Genomic DNA, 27,921 nt, shown 5'->3' with positions numbered 1-27,921 from the left:
ACCTCCTCTTCCCAGTCTGCTGCTTCTCCCTCTGACCACTCAACACCAACCCACCACCAGTCCCCCAGCTGGTGCCTTCCACCACTCCTCTGCATCCAGCCAGGCCATTTGGATGAGGTGGTTGCTCTGTTATGGAACCCCCCTACCATCACCACAGAGTTGCTCTCTAACAGAGCCAGCACTGTGCAAGTTATACTGGATGTTGGCCTGCTTTAGCCCTATAACAAAATTAAACAATTAAAATACTTTAGTAATATTTTACAAAGAGGCTTTTAAACAAGATTTTCTTCATGTTACCAGCCAAAGCATGTTTCAAGCAACATGGGGTCAAAACAAGGCTCCATCTCTTATAAGTCAATATCACGCAATGAGGTTTGAGAACCCAAAGCTCTGTCCTAAAGGACTCCAGAATGATTTAATTACCGGTCCTTTTCATGATCCATCAATATGCCATACTGCAGCATCGCCGGTCTTAGTGAAGCCCCCTGGGAACAAGGTTTACCACTCCGTGTGTGACTGCCATGGATTTTGAACAAAGTAGGGGGTGAGAAGTGCCATATGGTGAATATTAAATGGAGGTTTCTGGGCCATAAATCAAATACAGTGTTTGTTGTCATCGCTAGAGTTATGCAACGGCTTTTTGCAAGGGTCAGAGGCTGCTGCTTGTGTTGTTTCTCCACTGGCCTGAATCACCAGCTCATTTCTCAGCCTCTCATACAAAAATGCAAAAGGGGGGAAAAAATCAATGTTAGAGAATGCCAGATGAATGATTTTATCATGCTACTTGTCTGCAAAATCCAATGTCATCCCATATGGACCCTTTCAAAATTTCTTTCAAAAGCCTTAGGATTGGCCAAAAATTCTAGACCAAGTATTTACTCAGCAGAAAAATCTGTTTATTTCAATTAAAGTTATTGCATGAACACTATTGAATTGCATAAGGCCATCCTCATTAGAAATGCATGGTTCGTCCCTCAGATCTGCTGCTTGCCCCCAACTCCACCCCACCCCACTTTTCAGCTTAAGCATGTATGTCAATGATTTGGGGGGCATTTGGGCTCTGTGGGCAAGATCCTTATCAGGCCACAAATGAAACTGCATCAGTGGACGGGCCTTGCTCCAGGAAGTTCAAAATGAATAATCTACATATATTTATCCGCCTATCAAATATATACACATGCATGGACACACACTAAACATTTGCCATCATCTATGAACCACTTACTTGGAAGTCAACTGTATTATTTCAGAACAAAAGGCCTGTGAACTGCAAGTCAGTATAATCTTATAAGCTGAGCATACATATTATTGTCTTTTAGCAGGGTGAAGTATTTGCAGTGTCCATCTTTTCTTGAGAAAATATACATATACATACACACACACACACACACACATGTATATATTGTGGTGGGAATTCTTTTTCTCTCTTGTCTACAGTTATCCCTCAATTATTTCTCCCACACAGAGCAGCTAATGGCTGAATCCTTCCGGTATAGATTTTACGGCATCACCTTTGAGATCCTTTGGGGGCTTAAAAGTCTTGGTACACAATGGATTTAGTGGAACTGTTTGCAACAGGAACTCATCCGGTCTACCACAAAAACCTCATTACTTGAAAGCTTTCAAAAGGGTGACACATCTAGTAATAAAATGTGGAAATGAGCTACCTTTGCATGAACCTGCCAAAAAGCAATTACATGCTTCCATTACCACAATTAAGCATTTATCTTATCCTCTAATTGCAGATAAATGCTCCAAACCAAACCCATGACCAAAAAAAATGGGAAGGAAATGTTCTAAAATGTGAGGTGTGCTAGCGGTCCCGATCTTCTGTGATTTCCTTGGATATTTGGTATTAGTTATGTACATAAATAATTTAGTGGTTCAAGAACAGATCAGATATTTAAGCAAAGACATATTTTTGGATCTGGGGGTCATCTCATCCAGCTCAGCCATTAAGCATAGTGAAGATCTGCCCACCCACTAAAAGGCATATTGCCTCAAACACACAAAATAAGTATTTGGAACAGCACTCAGGGCCAATATAGGATGAAAGAAAGTAATTACTATATGGAGTGCTTCCCCCCAATTAATATTTGATTTCACTTTGTGTTACAATGCACATGGAGGGTAGTCATGTGTGTTTACCCAATGTATGTTGAGCTGCCTTCCATGAGATGCCCTGAGAAAACTTGGTTTTTATTTGTGATGTATGTGGCAGTGAAGGAATGCACCACATAAGGAGTTGTCTTCCTTGCCCTGTGACGGGAGTCCACACTTTTAAAGTTTCACACATGATTACACAAAAAGCACTTGTTAACACAATGACTAATCAGGGGAATAGGGTTGCTGCATGTCTCATAGATCATAATGCCGTCATTAGCATCCCTACTTAGGGGTCTGTGGAGCTTTATGACAGGATATAAAGCCCAAAATAAAATAAAATAAACAGAGGAACACTATTATTTATCTATTATTATTATTATTATTATTATTATTATTATTATTATTATTATTAAAATTTGTATTCCACTGCATACCCGTAGTTCTCAGGGCGGTTCACAACAATTAGATCCCTGCTGGATCAGACAAAACAACCATCTAGTCCATCATCCTGTTCTTACCATGGCCAACCAACTGCATTTCCCACTTATGATCCACAGAAACTGGTATCCAGAAGCATATTACAGGTAGATTGCAACTACATTACAATGCTTATGTTTGCTTTAACTGTTTTTCATTAATAGTAGTAGTAGTAGTGGTGGTAGTAATAATAATAATAATAATAATAATAGTAATAGTAATAATAATAATTAAAAATTTATTTATACCCCACCCATCTGGCTGGGTTTTCCCAGCCACTCTGGGCGGCTCCCAACAGAATATTAAAAACACAATAAAACATCAAACATTAAAAACTTCCCTAAACAGGGCTGCCTTCAGATGTCTTCTAAAAGTCGTGTAGTTGTTTATTTCCTTGACATCTGATGGGAGGGCGTTCCACAGGGCGGGCGCCACTACCGAGAAGGCCCTCTGCCTGGTTCCCTGTAACCTCACTTCAGGGAACCGCAGTGAGGGAACCGCCAGAAGGCCCTCAGAGCTGGAGCTCAGAACGCTGGGGGTGGAGACGCTCCTTCAGGTATACTGGAGGAGGAATATATTTGAAGTTTTAAATTGTTGTAACCCGCCCTAGAACCTGAGGAAAGGCAGGAATTTAATTAATTAATTTGTTGTTGTAGTTGTTGTGCTGGAAACTGATATACAGGGCGAACCTATTTTTCTACCATTTAACACACCCGGCCCTTTAACATGGGCAGGATAACAGAAGGAAAGAACATGGCCTTAAAGGAGCTGTGTGAAATGGCCCAAGGCATGCAAAGCTTTCCCCAAATGGATAGTAATTGCTCCTTCAACCTCTTGAGGCCGGAAAGATATAGGGTGGTATCCAATTAATATACCTACCATAGTTATGTTTGTGAATTTTAATGGGTCTAATAGAATATACTGTTCTATTATTAAGTATAGCTCCGCATGTATTATTTTTAAAAAAAGCAGGACAAGAGACAATGCCTCGCTGCTTTACCACTTAATGAAAAAAACACATGATATATGGACCTTAGTTCTTGCTATAATCTGCTTTGGGAAGGAAAATTACATCACCCTCCGAATAACCCTAAACCGTGAATAGGAAATTATGGCTGAGACTGATGCTAATATATTTCCCAAAGTACTTATATGTTCAGATGCTCCAGGCAATTCCCTCAGCTGTTTTCAACAACAAGACAAGGGTAAGAGAAGGGGATTTAAATTAGATGAGCTGTTTGTCCAGCTGCACTCCTATCGCAGATAACCATGCTCTGGACACTATAAAGCGGCGTCACTAAAGGGAATAGCAACAAGGAACGGCTCTGGAATTTGAGCAAAGGGCCTATACCTGTTAAAACTGAAATTGTGAGCACTTAGGTGTTGGATTACACACATCAACAGGAAGAGAATGATGACTGCAGGCACTTTGGGAGAGATCTGGCGTGTGTATACCAGGCCCCAAGGAGCATTCTTTGGCAACGTTTTGAAATTAACTCATGAATTCCTCATGTACTCTAGATGCAGTTGTGATGACTGAAGGGAAGAGGCATGATAAGACATTTACCTTATCCGTCATTCCTTCTAATATGTGATAGGTACACATTTTAAAATTAGCATCCTAGAAACTAGAGGAAATTATCACCGGCTGTCATTCAGGGTGATTAGGAATGTCACCCTTTTCCATTATAACCTGCAAGGGTGACTTGACATACACAATGTCTTCCTTTTCCTTAAGGGTAAGGCTGAGTGACATATAGGCCGTATGTGGTTTCAGAAGTATTTTGTGTAGTCTTTGACCTCCTCTTAGGATCATTGTTTTCGTGTTTCTAGCTCCTGTGGTTGCAGAAATCCATTTACCTGAGAATCAAAAACAAACAAGCAAAAAAAAAAAGGTTGCCAAATTCAAGGTGTCCTTGAAAGAAGCATTACATATTATGAGACAGGCATCCAGATCTCAGTGGAAAAGCTGTGAGAAAGATCAAAAGAAGGTGTACATGAACAGCACAGAGGATATATTGTTTTCAACCTTATGAGGTTGTTGGGTTTTAACAACATGTGATTCCACTGCTCTGAAAGCAGAAATCAAACAATTCAGAAAACTGTTTCTATTTTTACCAGGAGGGTTTGCACTTCTGTCACAGACTAAAGAATCAGGGAGTCACTAAATGAAGGCAAGGCTGGCTGCTTCAATTGATGTTTCCTTCCAGAAACACTGGTTGATACTGTGCTTGTTCACATTACCCACCTTTGGACCATAGGGTGAAGGGCAGAAAATAAATTGTAACAATTAAAAAAAATATCCCTTGCAATCCATTAATACTAAGGATAAAAATTGATAGCACTGCATCTCTTGCCTAACAGAAATGTTGAAATTTTATCCTCCTTAACATACCGTATTGGCCTGAATATAAGCCGCACCCGCAAATAAGACACACCTTTAAAAGTGATGGGGGGGAAATAAAAGACAATCCCCAGGCTGCTTCCTGGGGAGGGGGGACTGCACCCCATTGCCAGCGGCCTCCCTTCCCCTCCCCTCCCCCCCTGATGGCTTGGGGGAGGCTTGGGAGCTGGGGCAGACAGCGCACCATTGACCTACGCTCCCGGGCTGCTTCCTGGGGTGGGGGGAGCCGTAAGGTCGCGAATATAAGCCATACTTTTCACGGTTAGAATTTGGAAAAAAGTGAGGCTTATATTTGGGCCAATATGGTATATCCATTGGCATCAGTAAAAATGTGGAAAGGTCAGGAGTGTAGCAGGAAGCATCTTAATGATGTGGAAAGGCGTTACTGTCTCCTCCAGTATACATTATTGTAGTTTTAAAAAGCCATAAAGCCAATTATAAAATGCAATCCCCAAGGAAACTCACCTGGTGCCCATATTGCTATTCTTTTTTCATCCCCAACAACATTTTTTAATTCACTCAGGCATTTTAAATTTAGTTGCCAGCTATCAGTGTATCTTCATATTTTATCTGCTGCAGGTAGTTTGGTTGCACTATGTTGCATTGGGTGCTTGTCCTAGGCCAGGGGGTAGTTAATGTGCCTTCAGGTGTTGTGGACTACAATTTGCATAAGCCTCAGCCAGCATGAGCAACAACCAGGAATTATGGGAGTTGCAGTCCAATGGCATCTGGGGGGCACCATGTTGGCTGTCCCTAATTTATGCTGTTGTAAACCACCATGGAATCTAGATAAAATAAATACATTTTATTTGAATGCTCTCTCCATGATTACTAGCTTTCAGAATGAAAACAGAAACGAAACAAAAAGTTCATATTCTCAGTACATTTGCGATAGGAATTTCATTTTATTTCTTCAATAATCTGACAATGTATATATATTGTAACAGCAGGCAACTTTATTATGTGGTTATGGCTGAGAAACAGAAGGCACTAAACCAAATCCATGCTTAACAGAATAAATAAGCTTAAATTAATGCACCAAATGCAGTCATTCTGACAGTTCTTTCATTTGAAATTTCGCAGAAATGTCATACCCAGATCCAGAATAGTCAACTTGTTTCACACACAAACACATATAGTAAACTGTCAAATGCTTAAGCCATTTAGGATATGAGTAAAGAATATCATTTTTAAAACTAGTATATTTCATTTGTGCATGCTGCATTCCACATTATTTCACTTAGTAGTCTGTTTATTTTGTAAAGGATTTAATTAGAACTCAGTAAAAGCAATGTGAAACCGCTGATTCTTAATAGTTAGGCTTGTGTGAGTACACATGCACACAAACACATGTAAAAAAAAAAAACCACACGTGCCCCACACACCATTCATTCCTTTCTTTTGTCTCTGCAAATTTCTACCATGGTTATGAGTGAAAAGCCAACCATCCGTGACATTTGAATGTTATATATACATATCGGCAGATGTGGCTAAATACTTTAAAAGTTTATTGATTTAAAAATGAGGAAAGTTTAGAAAAATATAAGGAGTAGAAAACCTTAGTCAAGTTATATGCATAAAATCTTTTAAGGAAAACTTTCGTTTCATCAGGCAAAGTTTTATATATCAAATTAAGAGGGGTATAAATAAAATACATTATATTATGGACTATGTATTAAAAAGTGACTGTTAATCATCTTTACCTAAGGCCATTGTACAATAAGATAGATATGAGGTTAGTGCATTTTAGCATACACACATTAAAATAATTCCACTTACGTTCTGTTGAATTTATAAAAATAAGCTTTTATTATACACAATCAGTGAAAAGAACTTTTCACTTGCAGGTTATATAATTATGAGAAACCATTCTTCATTACTTCCACCGATTTTGTTCACAAACCTGGAAAACAATGAAAGAAAGAATAGTTAGAAACAACATACCTGAAAAGAAACATGAGAAAATTAGTGTGAGCATCTTTTGTAAAGGTATTCTTACTGGTAATGAGTAGTGAGAACATGAAATACTTAAATGTAGCTTAAATGAAGTTACACACAGTGATAGGGGATTATTGCCACTTTAAGAAATGTATTGCACAGGAAGATGTTCCAACCCTGATCAATAACTCTCATGATGAAGCAAGGATCTTCATGGCTGGAACCTAGACAGTATGGAAGTCAGGTCAAATTTGCATGTGGCGGGAACAAACAATCCTTATGTGGTTGTGTAAATCTAAATTACAATACAAAAACAGTAACTCTTCTCCCACACACTTAAACAGGCCATAGTTTGTTAAATTAGCCAAATACTTGGGAGAAGAGGGCAAGATGTTTTCCATCCTGGGCTTGAAGGCTGAGTGGGCATATGTGCCAGTGATGGTGGTTTTAGTATGTTATGGAAAAAGTGACTACAAACCCAATGATGGATAGAAGGAAGATAGGCATGTTTTGTCATTCAATATTCACTTGTTGACTGCTGTGCTATTTCAGTGCCAGAGTTAACAAAACAATTTTAAAAGAACATATGAACAGTGCAGGTTTACTGAAAATTGGCATCTCATTTGGCTTTGTATTTCTGACACAGTCACTTTTATTAAGACTAAGTAAAGACTTCAAAAATGAGTTATGCAATAATTACTATGTTTTAGACTTATCTCTGCATATTCCTTTTCTGCTAAGTTTATAAATGAGGTCCACAAAAGATTTGAAATTTCACAGTATACAGGAAAGTGTAATCTCTCCTGAATGCTCGGAATACCATTGTGAATGTTTATTTGAATGTAAGAGAGTCCTTTTAAGTCTAAACGACAAGTTAAACATTTATATCCAGTATGGTTTATCTTGGCATTTCCTATGAAGGATATTCAGTGTTGGAATCAGGATAAATTAGGAATCCCCCTATCATAGCTCTAAAATTGAAAGTCTTGTTTGCATTCACAATTTCACTGCACATTTAGATAAAATAGTTCACCTAATTTGCTTTTAGCTGTATTTGTTTAAATGGAAAAGCACTTATCACCTAACTTTTTATTGCATAGGTTACCAAAACTGAATGATTACACTGCTTATTTGGAGAGCATGGCAGATACAATACCAATGTTAAATGGCCCCAAACCTGAAAACATACCTTTAACAACTTCTATGTTCAGGTTATGCTGACAGTTTGTACAGCCCTGCTAAGGAAACCATCCTGTACTTGAAAAGTCTGCAGCTGTGATTTCTCCCTTTCACAAATGCCATTTATTTCACAGCTCAGCTAAAACTTACAGTTCCACCCACTCCCCAAATAAATACAAATAAAATAATTGCAACTCAGAATACTTTTTAGGCAATTTGGTGAACTTTCTGCAACAATATCTATTTATTGACTTGGTCTTCCACTCTTCCCTCAACGATACAACTGCATAGCCAATCTGATTTGTTATGTTGCATTGCTATGCAATCTCATTCACATATTTTCCCTCATTGTGTAGTATCAGCCAATTGACAAATGCAGGAAGAAGGAAGCAGGGGGAAGGGGATGACGCCAAAGAAGCAATAGCAATTGCAACTGCAGAGTATTTGAGGCATCTCTAATTCCACTTCACTTGTTTTCATAAGTAACACAAAAAAGTTTATCACAACAAATCATAACAATTACATGATGGAAATAATTTGCAGTTTATGGCTGTATTTCAATCATTAAAATCTTAAGGGCCAGTTAACATGATACTTTGTATATGCCAAGATTCATGTTCTTGTTTGCACTGCGGAGATATTTTTCAGGCGGAGATGTAGTGTAGCTATTTATCATGTTATCACATGCCCATTCCAATGGGCCAACCCACATCTCAATATTCACAAAGGTCCTTAATCAAAACACACCTGAAGTCCATATGTCTACTGACAAGGACAAAAAATGATGTCATCAATGAATGGAGTTAAAAAAAAAAACCAACAACCCTAAAATTGGTATATCCACACTAATTCAGTTGGTATATCCACACTAATTCAGTTTAACTTTCCTGACTTAAATTTGTAGTTCACAAAAGGGTCTACAGCCCTGAATTTCATACTAAAATAAAAATAAAATGTTGAAATTCAGATTTTGCCAGCCTGGTTCATGCTATATGATCTGTGGTCCGCATTCTGACAGGAATCCCAGAATTAGGTATGCAAAAATACACCACTGCTAATCATAACAAATAAATGAATCTGAAAACTCTGAATTCTTTTGAGCAAAAGCTTTCTGGTTTACATATCAGCCTCATTTGATAACCCTTTCTATTTTGTTTTGTTTTCCCAATGATGCAGATGGTGTTTTAGGCTTCTCTGTGAAACACTGAACAAAACTGCTATTGAATTATTTAAATTGGTAAAAAAGTAGGATTTTCAGTTCCACTTGTTCTCTTCAAAGCTCCCTATCACTGGACCATACACACTGACCTGGGAGCAGTGCTTTTCTTTTCAGGGGGTACTCAAGGATATGCAGTACAAGCACCTCTTTTTTGTTGTAAGTTCCATCAAACTCAATAGGGTATACTTCTAACAAGATATGCATCAGATTGCACTGTAAATTTCCCAGTACAATGTTCATTAAATAATTTTGTGATAAATGAAGTTCTTTCATATCAGCTGGTCAGATGATTAAAAACTATCTATAAAAAGCACTAGACTGCTGAGATACCCTCTTTCCAAATACCTGTGCAGCTGGTGTAATTTTCTTTCACCGTCCAAAATTAGCTTTACACCTGGGCAGTTATTATCTTGAAGAAGTTGAAGAATGTAGTAAATATTAGCTGCATGTAATTTATTAAAAGCTGCGTCAAAGGACACCTGTTGTTGTTGTGAAGATTAATTCTACAGCTCTTCTGCTCATAGTCATAAATTATGAAGTTTCATTCCTCTTGGCACTAAATCACACACAGTGTGTCCATGAAGATTTCTAATGCATTAACTTTCCTCTCACACACCCAAATTAAATTAGGCTGGTCTTTACATGGTTGGGTCTTTTACCTGCACTGCACACTGGGAATTGGCACTGTAAACGATGCCAGGCCTTTTACTGGCTCTCCGCTTTACAGACATTTCAACACCTGGGTGTTGGCAGCCTGTTGGCAGCCTGCATTTTCCAGGAGTTGCCCTTCGCTTGTGAGATTGGCTACAGCAACTACATTCCAAAACCAGATGGTTGCCATTACCCCATATAATTATTTTTTAAAGACTTATTCCTTTAACCAATTTACCAGTCTCAGATGTCACATACAGTACAATATTGCTTAGATCAAACATTTTTGTTCTCCTCCAATGGTTAAAATAGTACAAAGAACAACCTACTTCATGCAGCAAAAGATAGGTAACTATGAAAGTTGATATATGGGTTTAAATCAAGATGCTAGTCTGTTGAGCCCTTAGAATATCTGCAAGAAGGTAGCCATTATTTTAATTACAGAGTTTTGACCCCTCTCTACCTTGCATGCTACAGGTTTAAGCTAATGTAAATAGTTTTTACTCATGAAAGCAAAAGGCAGATTTTTAAGTTACAATTCAGTGGGCTGAACTGATTTAGTAACATGGTGTTGGTAGTTGCGTTAGTAACATGAATGCTAGTTCTCTCTCAAAAGTCCAAATTAATTTATTGCCTTATTATTGTCTCTATTTGTCTTTAACACCTGTTAATTTAACATGTGTAGATTTATTCCAGGAATTCACAATGAAACAAATAAGAACTTTAGATACACACTGAGCAACAAAATGAGTTGACACAAAGTTGTAATTCCTAGTTGTCAAAATTAAAAGGTTCAGGAGATTTTCCTTTATTTTAAACTAAATCTAAAATAAAATCTAGACCAGTTTCACATGGCTTTTCTTCCAGACATGTCCAGTGACTACAGGAATATCATATGGTGATATCTGGGGATGGGTGCTAGCTTCGCAAAACTCGAGGAATTCATTCTTCTCAGGTGGTGGTCGACAGTGTCTGTCTGCCAGTAATGTGGTTATGAAGTAATTTTAATCTGTTCTAGTAATTTAACTTTTGTATGTTCTAAAGTAAGGTTGTAGTTTTTGTGATTTTATTATCTTATCTTTTTGTAAACAACTTAGAGGTTTCTACAATCAAGCTTCAATTATTGATGAAATAAATTGATATATGGAATTGGTTTCCACCCCCCACCCCCCCGTAGCCCTGCACACTCCACAAATCTGCTCTGAATTTTGGGGATTGTGCTAGGCTACAGAGAGGAGAAAAAAGGGAAGTACCGGAACTGCTGGGTAAACTGATGGTAGATAGATAGATAGATAGATAGACCGACCGACAAACAAACATCTTGTACCCCATCTGACTGGGTTGCTCCATCCACTCTCAGCAGCTAACTACCTAGTGATGATCCAAATGGTGTGAAATCAACCCTGGAAAGAAAATGTACATCTGTGGCATGTACTCTAATGTAGAGATTATTCTAACTGCAGACTGGATTGAAAGGTTCCTTTGATTTCAGAGGAAAACTTTCTCCATCGAGAAGTATTTTGATCTAGTTTAATGTCTGAAATGTACAGCATGACATTCTGAAATGATGTGAACATGCAGGTCCTAACACAGGGGTCAGCAAACTTTTTCAGGAGGGGGCCGGTCCACTGTCCCTCAGCCCTTGTGGGGGGCTGGACCCACCCCCTCCCAAAAGCAGCCCCTGGCTGATGACGCCTTGTCTTCGGCAGTGTTGGCTGTCTCAGCAGGGTGCAGAGCCCATGCCGCTGGCCTGGGCAGCTGAGGCAGCCTCCACGCCGCTGCTGCTTCCTTCCTGCTCGGTCCCTTCCTTCTGCTCAGCCGCCTCAGCAGGAAGGAAGGGGCAGCGCCCAGAGGTGTCCGCGGCTTCTGATTGGCTGCAGGAGCTTCCTGCAGCCAATCAGAAGCTGTGCCGTGACGCAGAAGTCAGCCTCCACGCTGCACCTGTTTAGTGTGGGCAGCAGGGTCGGTAAGGTTCGCGGGCTGGATTAACGAGCTTGGTGGGCTGTATCCGGCCCGCGGGCCTTAGTTTGGTGACCTCTGTCCTAACAGATCACCCATGTAAATGTTATATGGATAGTTCTGTGAGTTGAATAGGACTCTATCTAATGTAGTAATCTATTGCACATCTCAGAAAAGTGACAATGGCAACTCATTTCCAGGTAACTTCCTTGTGTATGGACTTGAATAGCACTTTGTGAGCATCAGATTTTGGGTCTGACCTGGCCTCTTGGGCAACATGTACAGGAGGGGCAAAAGAACTCCAATTCATCATCAGAAATAAGTTAAATATTATTTAGAGCTTGATGTTCTAAATTTACAAGTTACAATTAAAAAAATATATATTCTGGTCATATTGATGTAAACAAGTAACAGCTCAATGGTTTTCTTCCCTCTCAATTTCTCCACAAGTCTGATTTTTCTTACTTCAATATGTCTTGTTTAAATGGTTTCAGTTCTACCCACAAGGTGCTGCAGAGCACCTGTTTAAGCTGCCTGCTCCAGTGTAGCCATAAAATCTAAAATACCTGTAGTTTAGGAAATGACACACATTTTCACCCTGGCAGATTACTAACTACTGTGATTTTTTAAACAGCAACTGTCAGAGCAATTCACATTTCCAGCAAGATTATTTATGTTTACTTGTCACCATATATAATTTGTTGTAGCCTCAGCATGTGGAGGGAAACTAGCAGACACTACTTGTCTTAACTTCCATTATTTAGGCTCCTTAACCCAGTAAGATGTCTATCTCACACCCTTGAGCTGGGGCTGTGAAATATGTTTATGTCACAACAACAATTATTCAAGCAAGCAACATTTTTAAAGCTGGGACTATAGTCTCCCCCCCCCCCTTTTTTTAGGACAGCACTCCAGGATGCTTGGTATCTGGTTGTGTTACTACACTCATTCAACAGAGATTTTGGCTTGGCACAACTTGGCATTCAACACTGATTTTGGCTTGGCACAACTTTTTATCCCTGGTCTCTGCATTGATAAGAGATGAGTTAACACGTTAAGGTTTGTAGTATGGTAAGCAGGGAGGATAACTTACATGCAGTTTCAGCCCTACAGTAATATAGCTGAGCTCCCATCAATAATATCCATCGTTCTTCACTCCTGTAGGCAAATCATAACTAAACCTGTTAGAAATAAAAAGTAGCTTGCAGAGCACATATTTTGTGAAAATATGGTGCCTACTCCAAGCTGCCAACAATTTATATCAAACAAGGAGCAACCTCTTACGTTTATCTAGATCTGCTTCCACTCCTTCGCTTTCGTTATCGCTTGGTAAAATCCAAGGCTGGTGGGCAAGTTGAAGTTGTAAGAATTCATCCTGTAACAAATATAACGGATGGAGCAGGTGTAAGAATTAGGGCTGCAATGTTTCTTTCAATTATACACAAACAGATAAAAAAAATTAAAGACCTTCAAGAAAATTCAAAAAGTCCTCCTGATTAATTGGGTATCATTTTGGAAGGGGTCTATTTCTGCCCTTTCTGTGTTGTACTTGTCAATCCCAGGAGTTACGTGCTAGAATGGAGGCTGAGAGCTGAGTGTGCTGTAGGCACTGTGGGTTCTAGGCTCCTTGGAAGAGTCAACTTCACAAGGAAAAAAGCTGATGGCTTCAGTCCCCAAACCAAAGCCTAGACATCATACTACTTCTTCCAAGGAAGCTGGAAAGTTGCAATTCTGTGGGTTTTCTTTGGAAGAGGTTCTATTGAAGTCAACAAAGTTAACAAATAGCCAGAAAATGATGATTTTATGCACATGCAAATTTAACCAATCCAAAACTCAGTTGATTAATCTATGATTTCTTTAATCGTGTGACAATTCTAGCAAAACTGACACATAGGATTGTCTCTGTGTAGAAAAGTAGCAAATAAATGAATCTTGATATACAATGAACAGATGTAAGCTGTAATAAAATCCAGACTTCTCGCAGCAAAATAACCCCCAGTTTTTAAATTGCTTGCAGATCAGGGAGGACATGATTTCACACAGAGAGGCATTGATGTAATTTTAACACAGGATTCATAGGATGATGGCTTCCTGGACACTTTTGTTTTGAAGTATGTTGTTTGGGCTGCTGTTGCTGTGCTGGGAATTAGCCAACAAGTGAAACCCAGTACATAAGAAAGTTTATTGTGCTGAATAAATATTTGGTCAATAAAAAAGGGCAGTGATGTTTTGAGACTCACAAGGCTCTTCTTTGGAGAAGCCACAAGACAGAGGCTCAGTGTGATCTGCATTTGAAAAGGCAACATGACATTTGTCACATAGCAGTTTCTTTTGTAGTTGTGCATTTACTTTTTCTTGCACAAATAGCCAGCACAGGAAGTCCTGAACTAGATCGGGACTGTGTGGCACAGAAGAGGAGGGCATTAGCCCCTAGCCCTCCTGACTTAAATCAACCCCACTGTATCCCTGCTAGTAGGTACTAATAATAGCAGACATGTGGTGGAAGACTGATTCCAATCAGTTCTGCAAAGTTCCCCATGCCTGTCCCCCATGCCACAATCCTGATACATCTTGCACCTCCTAATGTTGGCTATTTTGGAAAGAAAAAGCAACTATGCAGCGCCAAACTAAGCAAAATAAAAAATGGACCAAGTCATGAGCGAACTTGCAACCAACCTACACCAGGCAAATAAGGTCACTGGAATGTATTAAAGTTGTTTCCCACTGCAGCTGAAGTTGTTTCCCAGTGAGTTGAATGGGATCTATTAGTCATGACGTAAGTTGGGTTCCAAAGACTTCAATGGGAACCAAGTTCAACTTACTTAATTAAGATATAACCCACTGTAGAAAAGCTGTTTATAAAGCATCTTGTTGGGAAGGGCCATTCAGTCTGACAGTCTCCCTGTCCCTCCCAAACATCAAGATAAGAGCTATCGCAGACTCCAAGAAATACTGTCCCAAAGAGATTTGGCATTCAGTTGTCACACTTCATAAAAGGCTGAGGGAAACACTAAGAGTTTGATCCTCAAACCTATTTGTCTCAATTGGGAATCCACTTGTAGAAAGGTCTGAAGATCTAAAAGACTAAACGTGTATATAAGTGAATGTAGGAAAGGATTTAAAAACTTGATTTATTCATTCTGTAGCAATAATAAAAACATTTATCTACGTTACATTGCTTGGTTTGATTTTGAAATGAGCTGGTAATACAACACACCTGCACATTTGCTACAGCATATTCCCTGCCAACAGAAAAGCAGGCATGTGTTCAAGAACTAAGATCATCAAGCAACTTATAATTCTTTCAGACAGAACTCCGAAACTGAAATTTTGCACTTTTTACAAAAAGAACTTCACGGATGACATGTTAACCGTTGCCAAATTCTTTAAGCATCGCTCTTTGCCTGTTTAGAAAAAAAAATGCCTGCATATAACATGGTCTCTCCCGTAAGGATAGGAAGAGCTTTAAATAATATCACTTATTAGAAATGGGACAGCAAATGTTCTAGCAGTCATTCTTCAAACACTGCACATTTTAATAATTTGGCAAAAATGTTTTTTTAAAATACGGAATTACTAAGCAAATTGTGACAGATTCATGGACTGCTGAGGATAAAACTCCTTTACTGAAGCTTCACACCTACGTGAATCAATCAAATGAAGTGTGCCCCAGCCATATTCAATCTTTTGTGGGTTGTTGGTGCAACAGCGCAATATCCCAGTCTCATACAATGGATAGGAAGGGACAACTTTGTTTCCTTACTACACAAATGCTACCTGAGATCCACAGACACGCTGGATCTCACAAAACAAAATTCTCTGTGGAATTCTACTTGTGAGCAAAAAGGAGGTATATGAATCCTCCTTGCAATTTGCTTTCCAAGTATGAAATATAAATCTCAACTTTTTATTTTAGGAGTGTTAACACCACTCTGAACATGCAACATTTGCCATTAACTCCTGTCATAACATGAAAAGAGCCTGCTCAACTAGGACAGTAGTCCATCGAGTTCAGCATCTTGTTCTCACAGCAGCTAACCTGAAGCCTACGGAAGCATGAAGAAGTGTGCATGCACACGAATGCTCATACCAAGAACAAACTTAGTTGGTCTCTAAGGTGCTACTGGAATGAATTTTTATTTATTTATTTTGTTTTGACTATGGCAGACCAACACGGCTACCTACCTGTAACTGGACCTATGGAAGCAGATTTTGCTATCTTCCCTTTCCACACACAACCCAGCTCCTAGTGCCACCTCCCACAGTTATTATTATTTTTTTAAAAAAAATACCCCAACCCACTGGAGCAGATTTGCAGGGAGTAAGAGGGCTAAAGAAAGAAATCTGCAAAATTTGCCTTCCTCCAATAGAAACCTCTGTGCACAGACTAGATATATAATTAAAGCAACTTGAACACCACTGTGAACAAATAGGTGTTGGATCTATTGTCAAACATTATATGATAATATATGGGCAATATACGAATAGTCAACTGATTTCAATAGGTCAGCTCTGAGTATGACTTACCTGGATATATACAGGATTTTGATTTACTGACAATTTTTGCTTTCAAATATATATAAAAACTTACTTCGGACAAACTGCTTCTTTGAGTGACGTTTCCTAGAGTGTCTCCGCTTGTTTCCAGGAGCCCCGAGGGAGTGGTGATGGTCCTCCCAACTTGGTTCTTTGATATTAAAGACCTGCTTCTCTGCATACTAATGACTCCTTCCTTGTTTCCTTGGTTGCTAGGGGAAAGAGGTCTTTGCAACAAAGCATTTGGGGCTGCAGGCCTGTTTGCTGGAGCTGGGAGCACAGAAGACCTGTTGGTCTGTGTACTGGGAGATTGAGGCCTACTGTTTGTGACACATGAGACCGGCAGTCTATTGTTGCTGGATAATGGTGGCGATTTGTTTCTTTGAAGCTGGAGCTGAATATCTTTCCCAGTCAGACTTGGCACTTGAGGTCCTGAATCCTGGCTTGGTGGAACTTTAAAATTTCCTTGGTGATCTAGTGCAAGTAAATTAGTTTGTTGGCTACTGGTATTCCGCAATAGTCTTCCTTCTTCCCATAGCGCAAGGTCCTTTGCGATGTCTGCACAGGCACAAAAGTAACGCAATATAACAAGAATTGAAATCCCTGTATCTTATTGATCATCATGTTTATTCGAACTTGAGGATATAGTTTATTTCTTTCTCTAATACTAGGGAACTTGGATTCATATCAGCAAGGGACTTACTAAGTGGTTTCTGGCAAGCCACTTTTTTGGACCCATTCCTCACAATCATTTCTGATACAGAGAAACCTCTACAAGCAGATGTCATATTCTGCCAGGGGAAAAGTTGGATATAACTAAATTATTATTATTATTATTATTATTATTATTATTATTACAGTAATAGCAATAGTAATATTCTGAGGGTAATCTAAGCAATCTGGTATGGAATAGAATTCTACTGCAGTACATGCTGCCACAAACCAAATGATGGGTTGCAATATCACTATGCAAGAGAGCATTCATTAAAAATTACCATCTTGAAATTTTACAGACATTAGCACATCCCTAAAGAATCTCTTTTTTGTCATGATTTGGTGAGTGCCAGACTTCTCTAAATTCCTAGATCCAGTAGGTGTTAGAATTTAATCAAGGCTTGGGGAGTTAAACTGGATGCTAGACCCCTAATCCCTGGATTTAGCTTCCTATGTTCAGGAGATCACCTGGGAGATAGCCCTTTACGAGAACAAAGGAAAGCCAGACTGAAAATGGGTAAGACCCCTCCTCCAGCTCTGAGATAGTTAGAAGAATTAAAGCCAGAGTCTGGTGTAGAGTTGGCTGTGATGTGACCTGGAGAAAAAAAGGTTGCAGGCTGGTAAAGGCAGTAAGCTGGAGGGAGGGTCAGAGCACAATGATTGATTTCTGTTTGAATCCAAGGTTGCGGCTATGGCAATCACTGGTTTAATGGACATATCACTTCACTTCACAATTTGGAGACTACCTGTTTAAATTATCTGGGTCAATAGATGACAATGTGAATGCCGTAACTTAAACCAAATGTGGAATGAGCTCTCTCACAATTAAATTAACCTGTGTTTTTGCAAATGACTGGGTTCATTGACTTATCTACGGTGAATAAGAAGGTATGTTGGAAAACTGATATATGCTGTTTATGTTTCAATGAGAGTTCAATGAACATCATAACTTTGTCCCAAGATGCTATCTAAAAAAACTGATTGGTTCTGCTGATAAGCAAAGCATTTCAATCATTTCTCCACAGCTAATTTAAAGATTTCCACAACAAAATGGTTTTCATTTATTTAGCATAGAATATATATGTTGATTTTGAACATCAACTTTTTCCAATGGAAGAAAGGAAATGTTTCAAAAGAGAATATAGTGCCACCAAATATTTTGATGTATTTGGCATATGAATTAATTTTAGAAAGTTCTTATTAGTGGCATATAAATTGAAATAGAATATTAAATGGGACTATGAAAGGTCTGTGCAGGTAATAAGTTGGGGAAGTTGATGGATGCCTCACAGTCAACCAGAGCCTAGCACTTAGTGATCTGAAGGATATCTACTTATTTACCTATCTACCTTTCTGGACTTGATTGCTAGCGGCAGCAGTTGGTGGGATGCCACTGCTCTCCATAGATATCCATATCTATCTCCATATCTCCATAGATAACATGATTCTGACGCTTACTGGGAGAAGATGGGAAAGGCGTGGGGAGCTTGGCATTGCACAGACATGTGATGGCAAGAGCGGCGGATCAGCTCCACCACACTGCACAGCTCAGAGCCCCCCATGCCTCCCCATACAGTGTGGGGCAGTAGCATGCTGTGTTTGGAAGCCAGGAGAGGGGGAGGAGGAGGAGGAGGAGCACCTCCACTGGCCACTACTGGTTACTAAGGTAATGTCTAAACAGCAGAGCTTTCCATCCTGAATATCTTGATGGGCAGAAGCAGGAGGCAAATGGTATGGTAGGTGACATAGACAAAACAGGGAGGAGCATCACTAATTAAACCTCATCCTTATATGGTGAAGTGATGATGAGCAATGAAATTGTATGGGCCGACAAAGACATGTTCAAATAACCCAGTAAACCTTCTTGGATGCTTCTAGTCACTAGGCAGCTATCCATCAGATCTGTGCCCTGCGGAGCAGTTGAAGTAATAGTAGGACCCCACCCCTCTGCCAGCTTATATACCGTCCCCTGACGGGTTGTGCTCCTGCAACGTGAGACTTCTCCTGCACGGAGGTGTGCCTCCTGCCCACACTCTTGGGAGCCCCACCAGTCCCAGCATCATGATATTAATGGATTATTTCAATGCGTGTTTTTGCCCCATGCAAAAAGCATCCATAGCTGAGTGGCAGAGCTTTGCAAGCAGAATGTCCCAGGTTCAATCCCCAGCATCTCCAGGTAGGGCCGACAAGGACTCCTGCATGAAACCCCAAAGAGCAGCTGCCAGTCAAAACTGAGCTAGATGAGCCAATGGTCTGACCTGGTATAAGGCAGCTTCTGGTGTTCCTGTCCAAAGCTTCATGTTTAGAACTGGGATAAAGTTTGACTGTGGAAACTAAGGATGAGGAACTGGGTTCAGTTCTCTTCTGGACCTTGGTGGTACTGGATAATGGAAGACCATCTTTGAACAAGAAGATTCCACTTGGCCTGTTTCCTTGACAATCAGAGTTTCTTTCCTTTATGGACCTAATCTTGTGACCCTTTCACTTTGACTATTCTCCATAAGTAATTACTGCAAGACCAGGCACCTAAGGGTTATTCTTCAGATTGCAGGTACCATGTGATGGATTAAGAGGATAATATTTCCTTCAAACTTTGAGTTTTCTGGAGCCATTTGGGAAGATTTATACAGTACTGTTTTTAGCAGTAATAACAATAACTCACTAGCACTGAATGTTACTGAGCTATGGAAACAAATGTGTAAGGAAGCTGTCCAGATATATTTTGATTATGATCTACAGGCAAGCCTCAATGTCTGTCTTAAAATGAGTACTTGTCGACTCAAAATACAGTAATGAAGATTGGGAAAAGAAAAACCACCCCTGTTAACACCTTATTGTTCAATCCACTAAAATCTGTCCTGAAATTTCTTCCCCAAGCAAATGCTAGGGTTTTGTGCCACTATACCTACCAGCAAGGTGTTTTTCCATGGTTTGAAGTTCTTTTGCAGCCAATGAATCTTTCAATAGCTTCTGGCTTTGGGAGTCTCCACTGCTGGAACTCATAATGTCTAGATCCCAAACTGGTTGATTCTGGCATGATAAAAAAAAAAAACCAGGGAGAATGCTAAAATGTTTTTGTACACTTATTAAAAAGTAGTCACCAAACATCAAAACGACACATTCTTTTAATTACATAATTGAGACATTCTGGTACTGCTTACCTGTATAGAGACTGGCACAAACTATAGCAGCATACTGGGCCAAAATTTGAAATGGGTTTAATCTCTCTGTGATCCCACTGACTTCAGTGAGAGTGCATTTAGTTTAAGTCAATATCAATTTGGCCTCAATATCTATATAATTCATCACCTCTGGGGACAAAACAGCATTTCTAGTGCTGTTGTATCATTGCAACAAAATATAAAAATAAAATATTCCTCTCAGATGGAACTAGTCGTGATGCCCTTACTGTACTTTGGAAGTACTGTTGGCAATGAAAGCTTTTGTGCTGTCATTTGGTTATTGAACATTGCAGTGTTCAGAATTACTTATATTTCTTGGAAGATTGTCAGCTAACTTTTAAAAGTTGTTTCATGAGAAACCATGAACTTGGTAGTTTCTTTTTACATTCAGAGAAAATAACAAAAAACATATGGCCAGATGTGGAATACCATTAAAACAACAAGCCTGTAGGTTAATTAAAGTAGAAATTAGTTATCCATTAGAGCACAATTTTTATTTATTTATTAGTCATATCTTTCACTCTCTCCAAAGATCTTGAGGAAATGTACATGGTTGCCCATCCATTTTATTCTGAAAACAATCTTAAATGGTAGTTCTGGCTGAAAAGTGTCTGACTAGCCCACATGGTCACACAGCCAAGTAGAATTTGAACCATGGTCTACCCAGTCTTAGTCAGACACGTTAATCACTGCATCATGCGGAAAGTAATAAAAAGAATCCTTAAAAAATACCTTACCATATGAAAGAAGTAAATACAATTCACAGATCTGTTAATATATTTTCTGGGTTTCTAAGAAGTGTGTTCACAACAGATGAACATGATACCATGAAATTATATGCCTATACATAAACCACAATTTTTTTTCTTAAAGAACCCCAAAGCCTTTTGTTTAGCCATAAACACATAAGCTGCTGTGTTTATGCAAAAACATTTAAACTGTGAAGCTCCACGTTAGCACAGGAAAGAAAATCTGGCTGCATTTAAATATCACATCAATCAACTTTATAAAAGCGGGTGAAGATTATATCTGGCTTATTTCCTTACTAATGCAGAATTTGGGATGAGAGTGTTCCAACTGACTTTGCAAAATGTATTCCTACAGCAGAATAGGTTTAATTTTGAAAAGCTCTATTTTTGTCCCCACATTTAGCATTTAATCCTCAAATCATTAAATCATGTAAACAGAAAAGCTAAAAACATACCCACACATGCACAACCCTGTGTATTTCACATACTTTGTTAGATTCTTGTATCTGCAAACACATGTTGTCATTATAATTTCAGATGTGTAACATCTGGTGAGGGAAAGTGTTCCCCAAGAGGAAGTGGGGCATATATGTGGGTCCATCTACATATCTGAAAAAAGGGATGTGGGTGCCACTGTGGTCTAAACCACTGAGCCTCTTGGGCTTGCCGATCAGAAGGTTGGCAGTTCGAATCCTTGCTATGGGGTGAGCTCCCGTTGCTTGGTCCCAGCTCCTGCCAACCTAGAAGTTTGAAAGCATGCCAAAAAGTGCAAGTAGATAAATAGGTACTGCTCCAGCAGGAAAGTAAACGGTGTTTCCGTGCGCTTCTCTGGTTTCGGTGTTCCATTGCGCCAGAAGTGGCTTAGTCATGCTGACCACATGACCCGGAAAAACTGTCTGCAGACAAGTGCCAGCTCCCTTGGCCTGTAAAGCGAGATGAGCGCCGCAACCCCAGAGTCGTCTGCGACTGGACTTAACTGTCAGGGGTTCTTTACCTTTACATGTCTGAAAGTGGTGCCATCTTTACTCCCAACCAAATGGCTTTGTACAGGAAACAAGTAAGACAATGGTTTCTGACCGAAAATTTTGTGTGTCAGCATCCAACCCTACATTATCCTTTTCAAGTGTTTTGCTAGCAGCAGTGGCTCACAAGGGGGGCAGTGGCATTATCCTGGCAGCACTGCACTCATTTGCCTAGCAGCAGTGGTTCATGAGGGGGCAGCAGCAGTGGCATCTTCACCCAACCAGCAACCCCAGGATCAATTCTGCTGTAAGGCAATATCCTGACCAGGCAGGCATCTCACAGGTACAGCCTTATTATTTGTTGCTACACTCCTCTGGAAGCTGTATCCCCATGGGGACCAGAGAATACGAAGTGGCCCTAGTGTTCCTTCTTACTGCTCCCCAGCATGTATGGAAGGGCCCCTTCCTGCAAAGGCTACACTCTGCCCAAACAGTGAGCGAATGTCTGTCTCCCCTCTTTTAAGATGGGGCACTGCAGAGTCCCATTCCAAAGAACTTTCCAGATTCTGTTCTTTGAGGCACCCTCTCAGGGCTTGCCCAACTAGTACAAATAGCCAAGTGACATCTGAACCTAAAAGTGTGAGTGAAGTTAGCAGGTGCAGCTTCAGGTAATCTCTGGGTGCTTCAGGCTAATATCCCTCAACCAGAATCCCATTGTTCTCTCCCAGATAAGTGCTCAAGGTATCCTTGCCAATACTTAACACCCATTCACACTTCTCAGGGCTATCTCCCTGATATTGCTCTGTTTCCCCCATATGCTAATCTTGTCTTTCCTGTTTTTCCTATATGTAAATCATGTATAACCCTTCCCTTTTGTGAGGTAGTGATGATGTAGTGATGATGTTTCCAAACTGTATTCTGGGATATGATAGGAGTTTTAAAAGTTCTTGTAACACTGTTCTGGGTGTGCAGTTTGACTGTAACCTATTGCGCAATAAACCCTGTCTTGTCCTTGCTCCAGTGGCTGGACTTCTTTTATTTAACTCCGCAGAAACCAGTGGGCCTATCCCTAAGGGCCAGGTGGCTGGGCAGTTCCACACCTGGGATTTTTCCATAACACCTCAAACACCTGAAGGTTAAGAGCTGGCTTTGGGCAGAGAGGTAAGAAGCAGATGCAGAAGTGGCATGTGTGTCTGCTTTTCACACCTGCTGTGCAATATCCAAGGTAGGACTCACATGCAACCCCAGCAGTGAGATATGGAAATCGTAAGTGCATCTGCTACTGATGCACGTCCGCATTGCATCAGAAACACAACAGGCAGATACACAAGTCACTCATGGATCTGCTTCTTAGAACTGACAGCAGTCTCTCTAAAGACTGGTTTAGAAAGCTATGCAGCAGCCTAGGAGTTCTGTCACTCATTCTAGCTTCTAAGCCTATCTGCTCACCCTCTGAGTTGTAAGTGCACCTAGAAACACTGGTTGTGAGCCTAAAAGGCTTCTTTAACTTTCCTTCCCTGCATTATAGCAGTTTTCCCCACAGATCAGGTGGACTGGCAGAGCACAATCATTAGTAGGCGCCAGACCACTTAAAAACTAACTCCACAGTGACATCTGGCGGTCAGACTGAGGTTCTCCAGCCTCTGCTGACAATAAGGGTGAAGCCAATGAATAAATAATACACTAAATGACTTGGAGAAACTCTTCGGTACTGATGGCAGTAAGTTAGGCTTCCTTCCTCTGAAATATTGTCCCGTCTGCAAATGGTGAAATTCCAGAGATGGTAACATGTCAAACAAACTTATTGGGGAACTGATCAACAAAGAGATACTAGTTCTTGAAAGATTTCAATGAATATGTCATACACTTAAGACACATGTGATAGCTCTATGTTACTGCCTTATGTATATTTGTATATGTATATGTGTGTACTCTGTGCAACAAACACATGTTTCTGCTTCCTACCTCATAAATATGGCCTGTAATACCATAGCTGATAAGATTATTCAAGCTTGTCATTAGTTTTCTGAATGCTTGGGCATGACTGATGACATTTAGCACAACACGCAGCTACAGAAACACTGTAGCAGTTATTTGTCTGCTTTCTCAATAAAGTTTTGATGTTTGAAAAAACAAAACCTTTAATGGCAGACAAGGCCATCAATGGCTACTAGCCATAATGTCTATGTAAGCCTTAACCCTACAGTCTTCCTACCTGAGTTTTACCTAGTGCCCTTAATCCACAAATCTTCCCCAGTAGGGGAGACAAACTGCGAGAGGCAGTGAAGGATAGGCGTGCCTGGCGTGCTCTGGTCCATGGGGTCACGAAGAGTCGGACACGACTGAACGACTGAACAACAACAGGGGAGACAACAAATATGTCTACAGACTTCCCAGCTGCCATATAAGCATTAAGCATGACTCTTGATCATGCAGCCATGAATACACATTGAACAGAAACTCTTATGAGTTCTGTTTGGGTAGCCAGTTCTGGTTACTGCATTCTTCCCTGACAAGGCAAGTATACAGGGCAGAGTAAAAATGGCACTTCTTCTCATATTATGCATGGTTTTTCTTAGTGCAAAGATCATCACATTTATTTTCTTGAATTAAAGGCCATAGCCACCATAGCTCCAACTGATCACTACAGCCCTGTTGCTTTCCAGAGGCTCTGACACCAAAACCAACAATTGGCAGATGAACCAAGAGTGACAAAACATAGCTGGGTGTACAAGCAAACTTAGAATCACAGAATTGTAGAGCTGGAAGGGAGCCTGAGGGTCATCTTCCTCTATGACGTCTTGTACTTGCCATACACCTCAGAATTTTGGAAATCTTTCCCACGAAGTGTGCTTTAATTATGCTGTGATGCTACATTAGGTATTCTGGAAATGCGTGGGAAGTTTAATATGTTGGGAAGCTTTGCAGCTCTGGATCCTGCTGCCAGATAAGCCTGCGGACTTGGAAATGGATGGGCAGCAGGACTAAGCAAGCACTGGCCGAGGGCCTTCTGGCGGTTCCCTCACTGCAAGAAGCAAGGTTATAGGGAACCAGGCAGAGGGCCTTCTTGGTAGTGGCTCCCATCCTGTGGAACACCCTCCCATCAGATGTCAAAGGAATAAACAACTATATGACGTTTAGAAGACATCTGAAGGCAGCCCTGTTTAGTGAAGTTTTTAGATAACTGATGTTTTAATGTATTTTTAATCTCCTGTTGGAAGCCACCCAGAGTGGCTGGGAAACCCAGCCAGATGGGTGGGGTATTATTATTATTATTATTATTATTATTATTATTATTATTATTATTATTATTATTATTCTCTGCGAGGCTGCTTGGGCCCTGGGCATTTCTGACCTTGTTTATATTGTGTTTTCAACGCGTCCTTTCTCACTTGTTCATAATTCTCTTTGATATTATTTGCTTTAGTTAGTGAAGCAACATACAGACCAACCTATACGTAGCACGATATCAACCAAATACCCCAAAATGTGGTGGTGGAATTTTATACTACTTACCTAGAAATTCTGTTTGCTGTGGTGTTTTTGTTTTGTTTTAAAATGTTATTAATTCCAATATATAAATCTAGGGCACTTTCTTTCTTAATATCTGGACTATACCAGCATGGTAAGGTGATTTTTATATCAGCTTTAAGGTGATTTTTGTATCTCAGACAATGACTTAGTCAAAGAAAGTTAATATTAAAATCAAGTACACATTGGCAGTTCTTTTTTAGTTGTGACCTTGATGTTACTGGCAGTTTTATTTCATTGTAATGACCTTTGGCTATGCACAGTAAAACTGTGACTGGCTGAGTCATGACAATTTTCAGACAAAGGAAATTATTAAAGCGTTCTTGTCCATGTTACTTTTGGAGCTGGATTTTAGCCTCTCTTACCTAAGACTGAACTGAGGCAAGGCCCCAGCTATCGCAGCAGTGGAAAACTGTTCTCAAGCAATATATCTAGGATGTATCTGCCAGCAGCTGAGGTCAGCCACATGTCAATTTAAAAGTTTCCCCCATGTCTTCATTATTTTTTCACTTACATTATATTTATTTTTGTCTTTACTCAAGTTACTACAGATAAATTCTTCCTGGCATGAACATTAACAGAAAGAAAAGACCCAAATTCAATCATTACTTATCTGGTTCTTTACATTTTTGGAAAATACTGTAAGAGGGTAGGAAAAAGGAAACATGCCTGAACACCGGCATATTAAGAAACAAGAACAACCATCATTTGTGTCTAGTTTCAGCATTGCATCTGACCAGACACAAGTGATTTTTTTGCTCTTCCATTTAGGAAATGTACAAAACTGAAACACATTTAAAAAACATTAAAACTACGACAAATCTCAGGGCCAAAATGTGCATGACTGATGAGGTTTCTTCAAAGGTGTGCTCAATTAAACAGCATAAGAGATTTTGGTTTTAGTATACCCAAAAGCAAATTGAATGATACTGGCTTTGTTCACTAAAGTAGGTTGTTCCTCAATCAATACATTTCCTTTTATTTTAATGGCTCTTTATTGTAACAAATGCTAGTTATAGCTGAGTTGAATAGTCCTTATTCCCCCAGGACTATAACATAAACTTTGATCTGCCAAGTTGGGGAATCTGATGGAGTTGTTCTGTCTTACAAAATTGTGTCCCCACTAATTTTTGCCCCATTGGTTTTACCTGGTTTTCCAGAACTGGGGTTTTGTCACTCAGTACTTCTACACCAGAAAGCAACTTCTAGTTCAAGAATAGTCAACTAGGTTCTTTTAACAGTTACTATATCCCAAGGAAAAACCTGATCACTGGGCTAGTCACTCTTTTAAATAGTGACGTTGCACTCATCTTTTTTGGGTGATTGTTAATCTTGAAGGCTTAACCTGCTTTCTGGAAACAGAGGTGTTCTAAAGCAAGAGGCTGCAGAAAATTCATGGAAGGGCCTAAGCTCTGTTTCTTCATTTTTCCTGTAGTTATATTTTATGTAATTTAACTACTGTATATAAAAGCTAATGCAAAGCATTGATGGTGCACAGATTGGCATTAACACAGTAGAATCCTGTGAGATTATGGAGGAGCTAGTCTGCTTGCTCTAGCTCACACTGAAACAATAAACTATGGTTTATTGCTGCGGGAATGAGATTCATATGCCTAGCCAGCTAACATAAGGTTAGCAATGCCAGCTGGGACAATTGGGAAGGCTGACTAGACACATGGAACTAGATTCAGCACTAATCCTTTGGGGGCAGGACCATCAAAACTATTAGCAGCAGCCATCTGTTAGGTATTGCACACATGGTTCCAAATCAAGTACCACAAGTGTCTGCATAGATACTGAGATCCAGCATGTGAAAACAGCACCATTTGAGGACAGGTATTCAAACGTTTTTGCAGCATAGTGCTTTTTATAATTCTTATACGAGAACAAATAACACACTCTGCACTTTCTGGGGATGATTTTATCCTTAGGACTTCTCTCCCAATGACATTTCAGAGGTGCATAGGCATGCTTTTCATTTCTCAGACAAGGCTAATGTGAAGCTTGCAATGACCAATACCAGACTGAAAATAACAATTCAGGAAAACAACTAAAAAAGATGCCAAGATGAAATGTATTTCAGTGATACTATGGTACCTCTGGTTACATAGGCTTCAGGTGTACTGATGCCAGTAAAATCTGGAGATTGCTATTTAATAATCAGCTCCTGTCAAAATTACATACAAATTAATTTGGCTGAACTTTTCATTTTTTTCAGTTTCAGTTTCAATTTTATGAAATGATTCCATGTCAAAAAAGAATGGATTTCATAGGTCCCTAGTAAGCAGTTGAACAATCCTCATCTACTAAAGAT

General features: G+C 39.7%; 1 protein-coding gene across 4 annotated transcripts in view; it reads right to left on the bottom strand.

The window, feature by feature from the left end:
• Window positions 1-5,871: 5,871 nt before the first annotated feature.
• The window catches only part of C7H8orf34 (chromosome 7 C8orf34 homolog), an 87,584-nt gene continuing 65,534 nt past the window's right edge, over window positions 5,872-27,921 (bottom strand). For 2 of the 4 annotated variants that reach the window (XM_033155349.1, XM_033155351.1), the window contains exons 11-13: window positions 20,093-20,213; window positions 16,525-17,027; window positions 13,086-13,308 (exon numbers count right to left, since the gene is read on the bottom strand). In XM_033155349.1, coding sequence (XP_033011240.1) covers window positions 13,195-13,308; window positions 16,525-17,027; window positions 20,093-20,213 — 738 coding nt within the window. In that variant the 3' untranslated portion in view covers window positions 13,086-13,194. Of the gene's footprint in view, window positions 6,891-13,085; window positions 13,309-16,524; window positions 17,028-20,092; window positions 20,214-27,921 lie in introns of those variants that run through there. The other 2 variants (XM_033155350.1, XM_033155353.1) reach the window with 2 other exon arrangements.

This window comes from Lacerta agilis, chromosome 7, assembly GCF_009819535.1.
Source record: "Lacerta agilis isolate rLacAgi1 chromosome 7, rLacAgi1.pri, whole genome shotgun sequence".
In the NCBI taxonomy this organism is placed as follows: domain Eukaryota; kingdom Metazoa; phylum Chordata; class Lepidosauria; order Squamata; family Lacertidae; genus Lacerta; species Lacerta agilis.
This window is presented reverse-complemented; position numbering and strand designations above follow the sequence as displayed.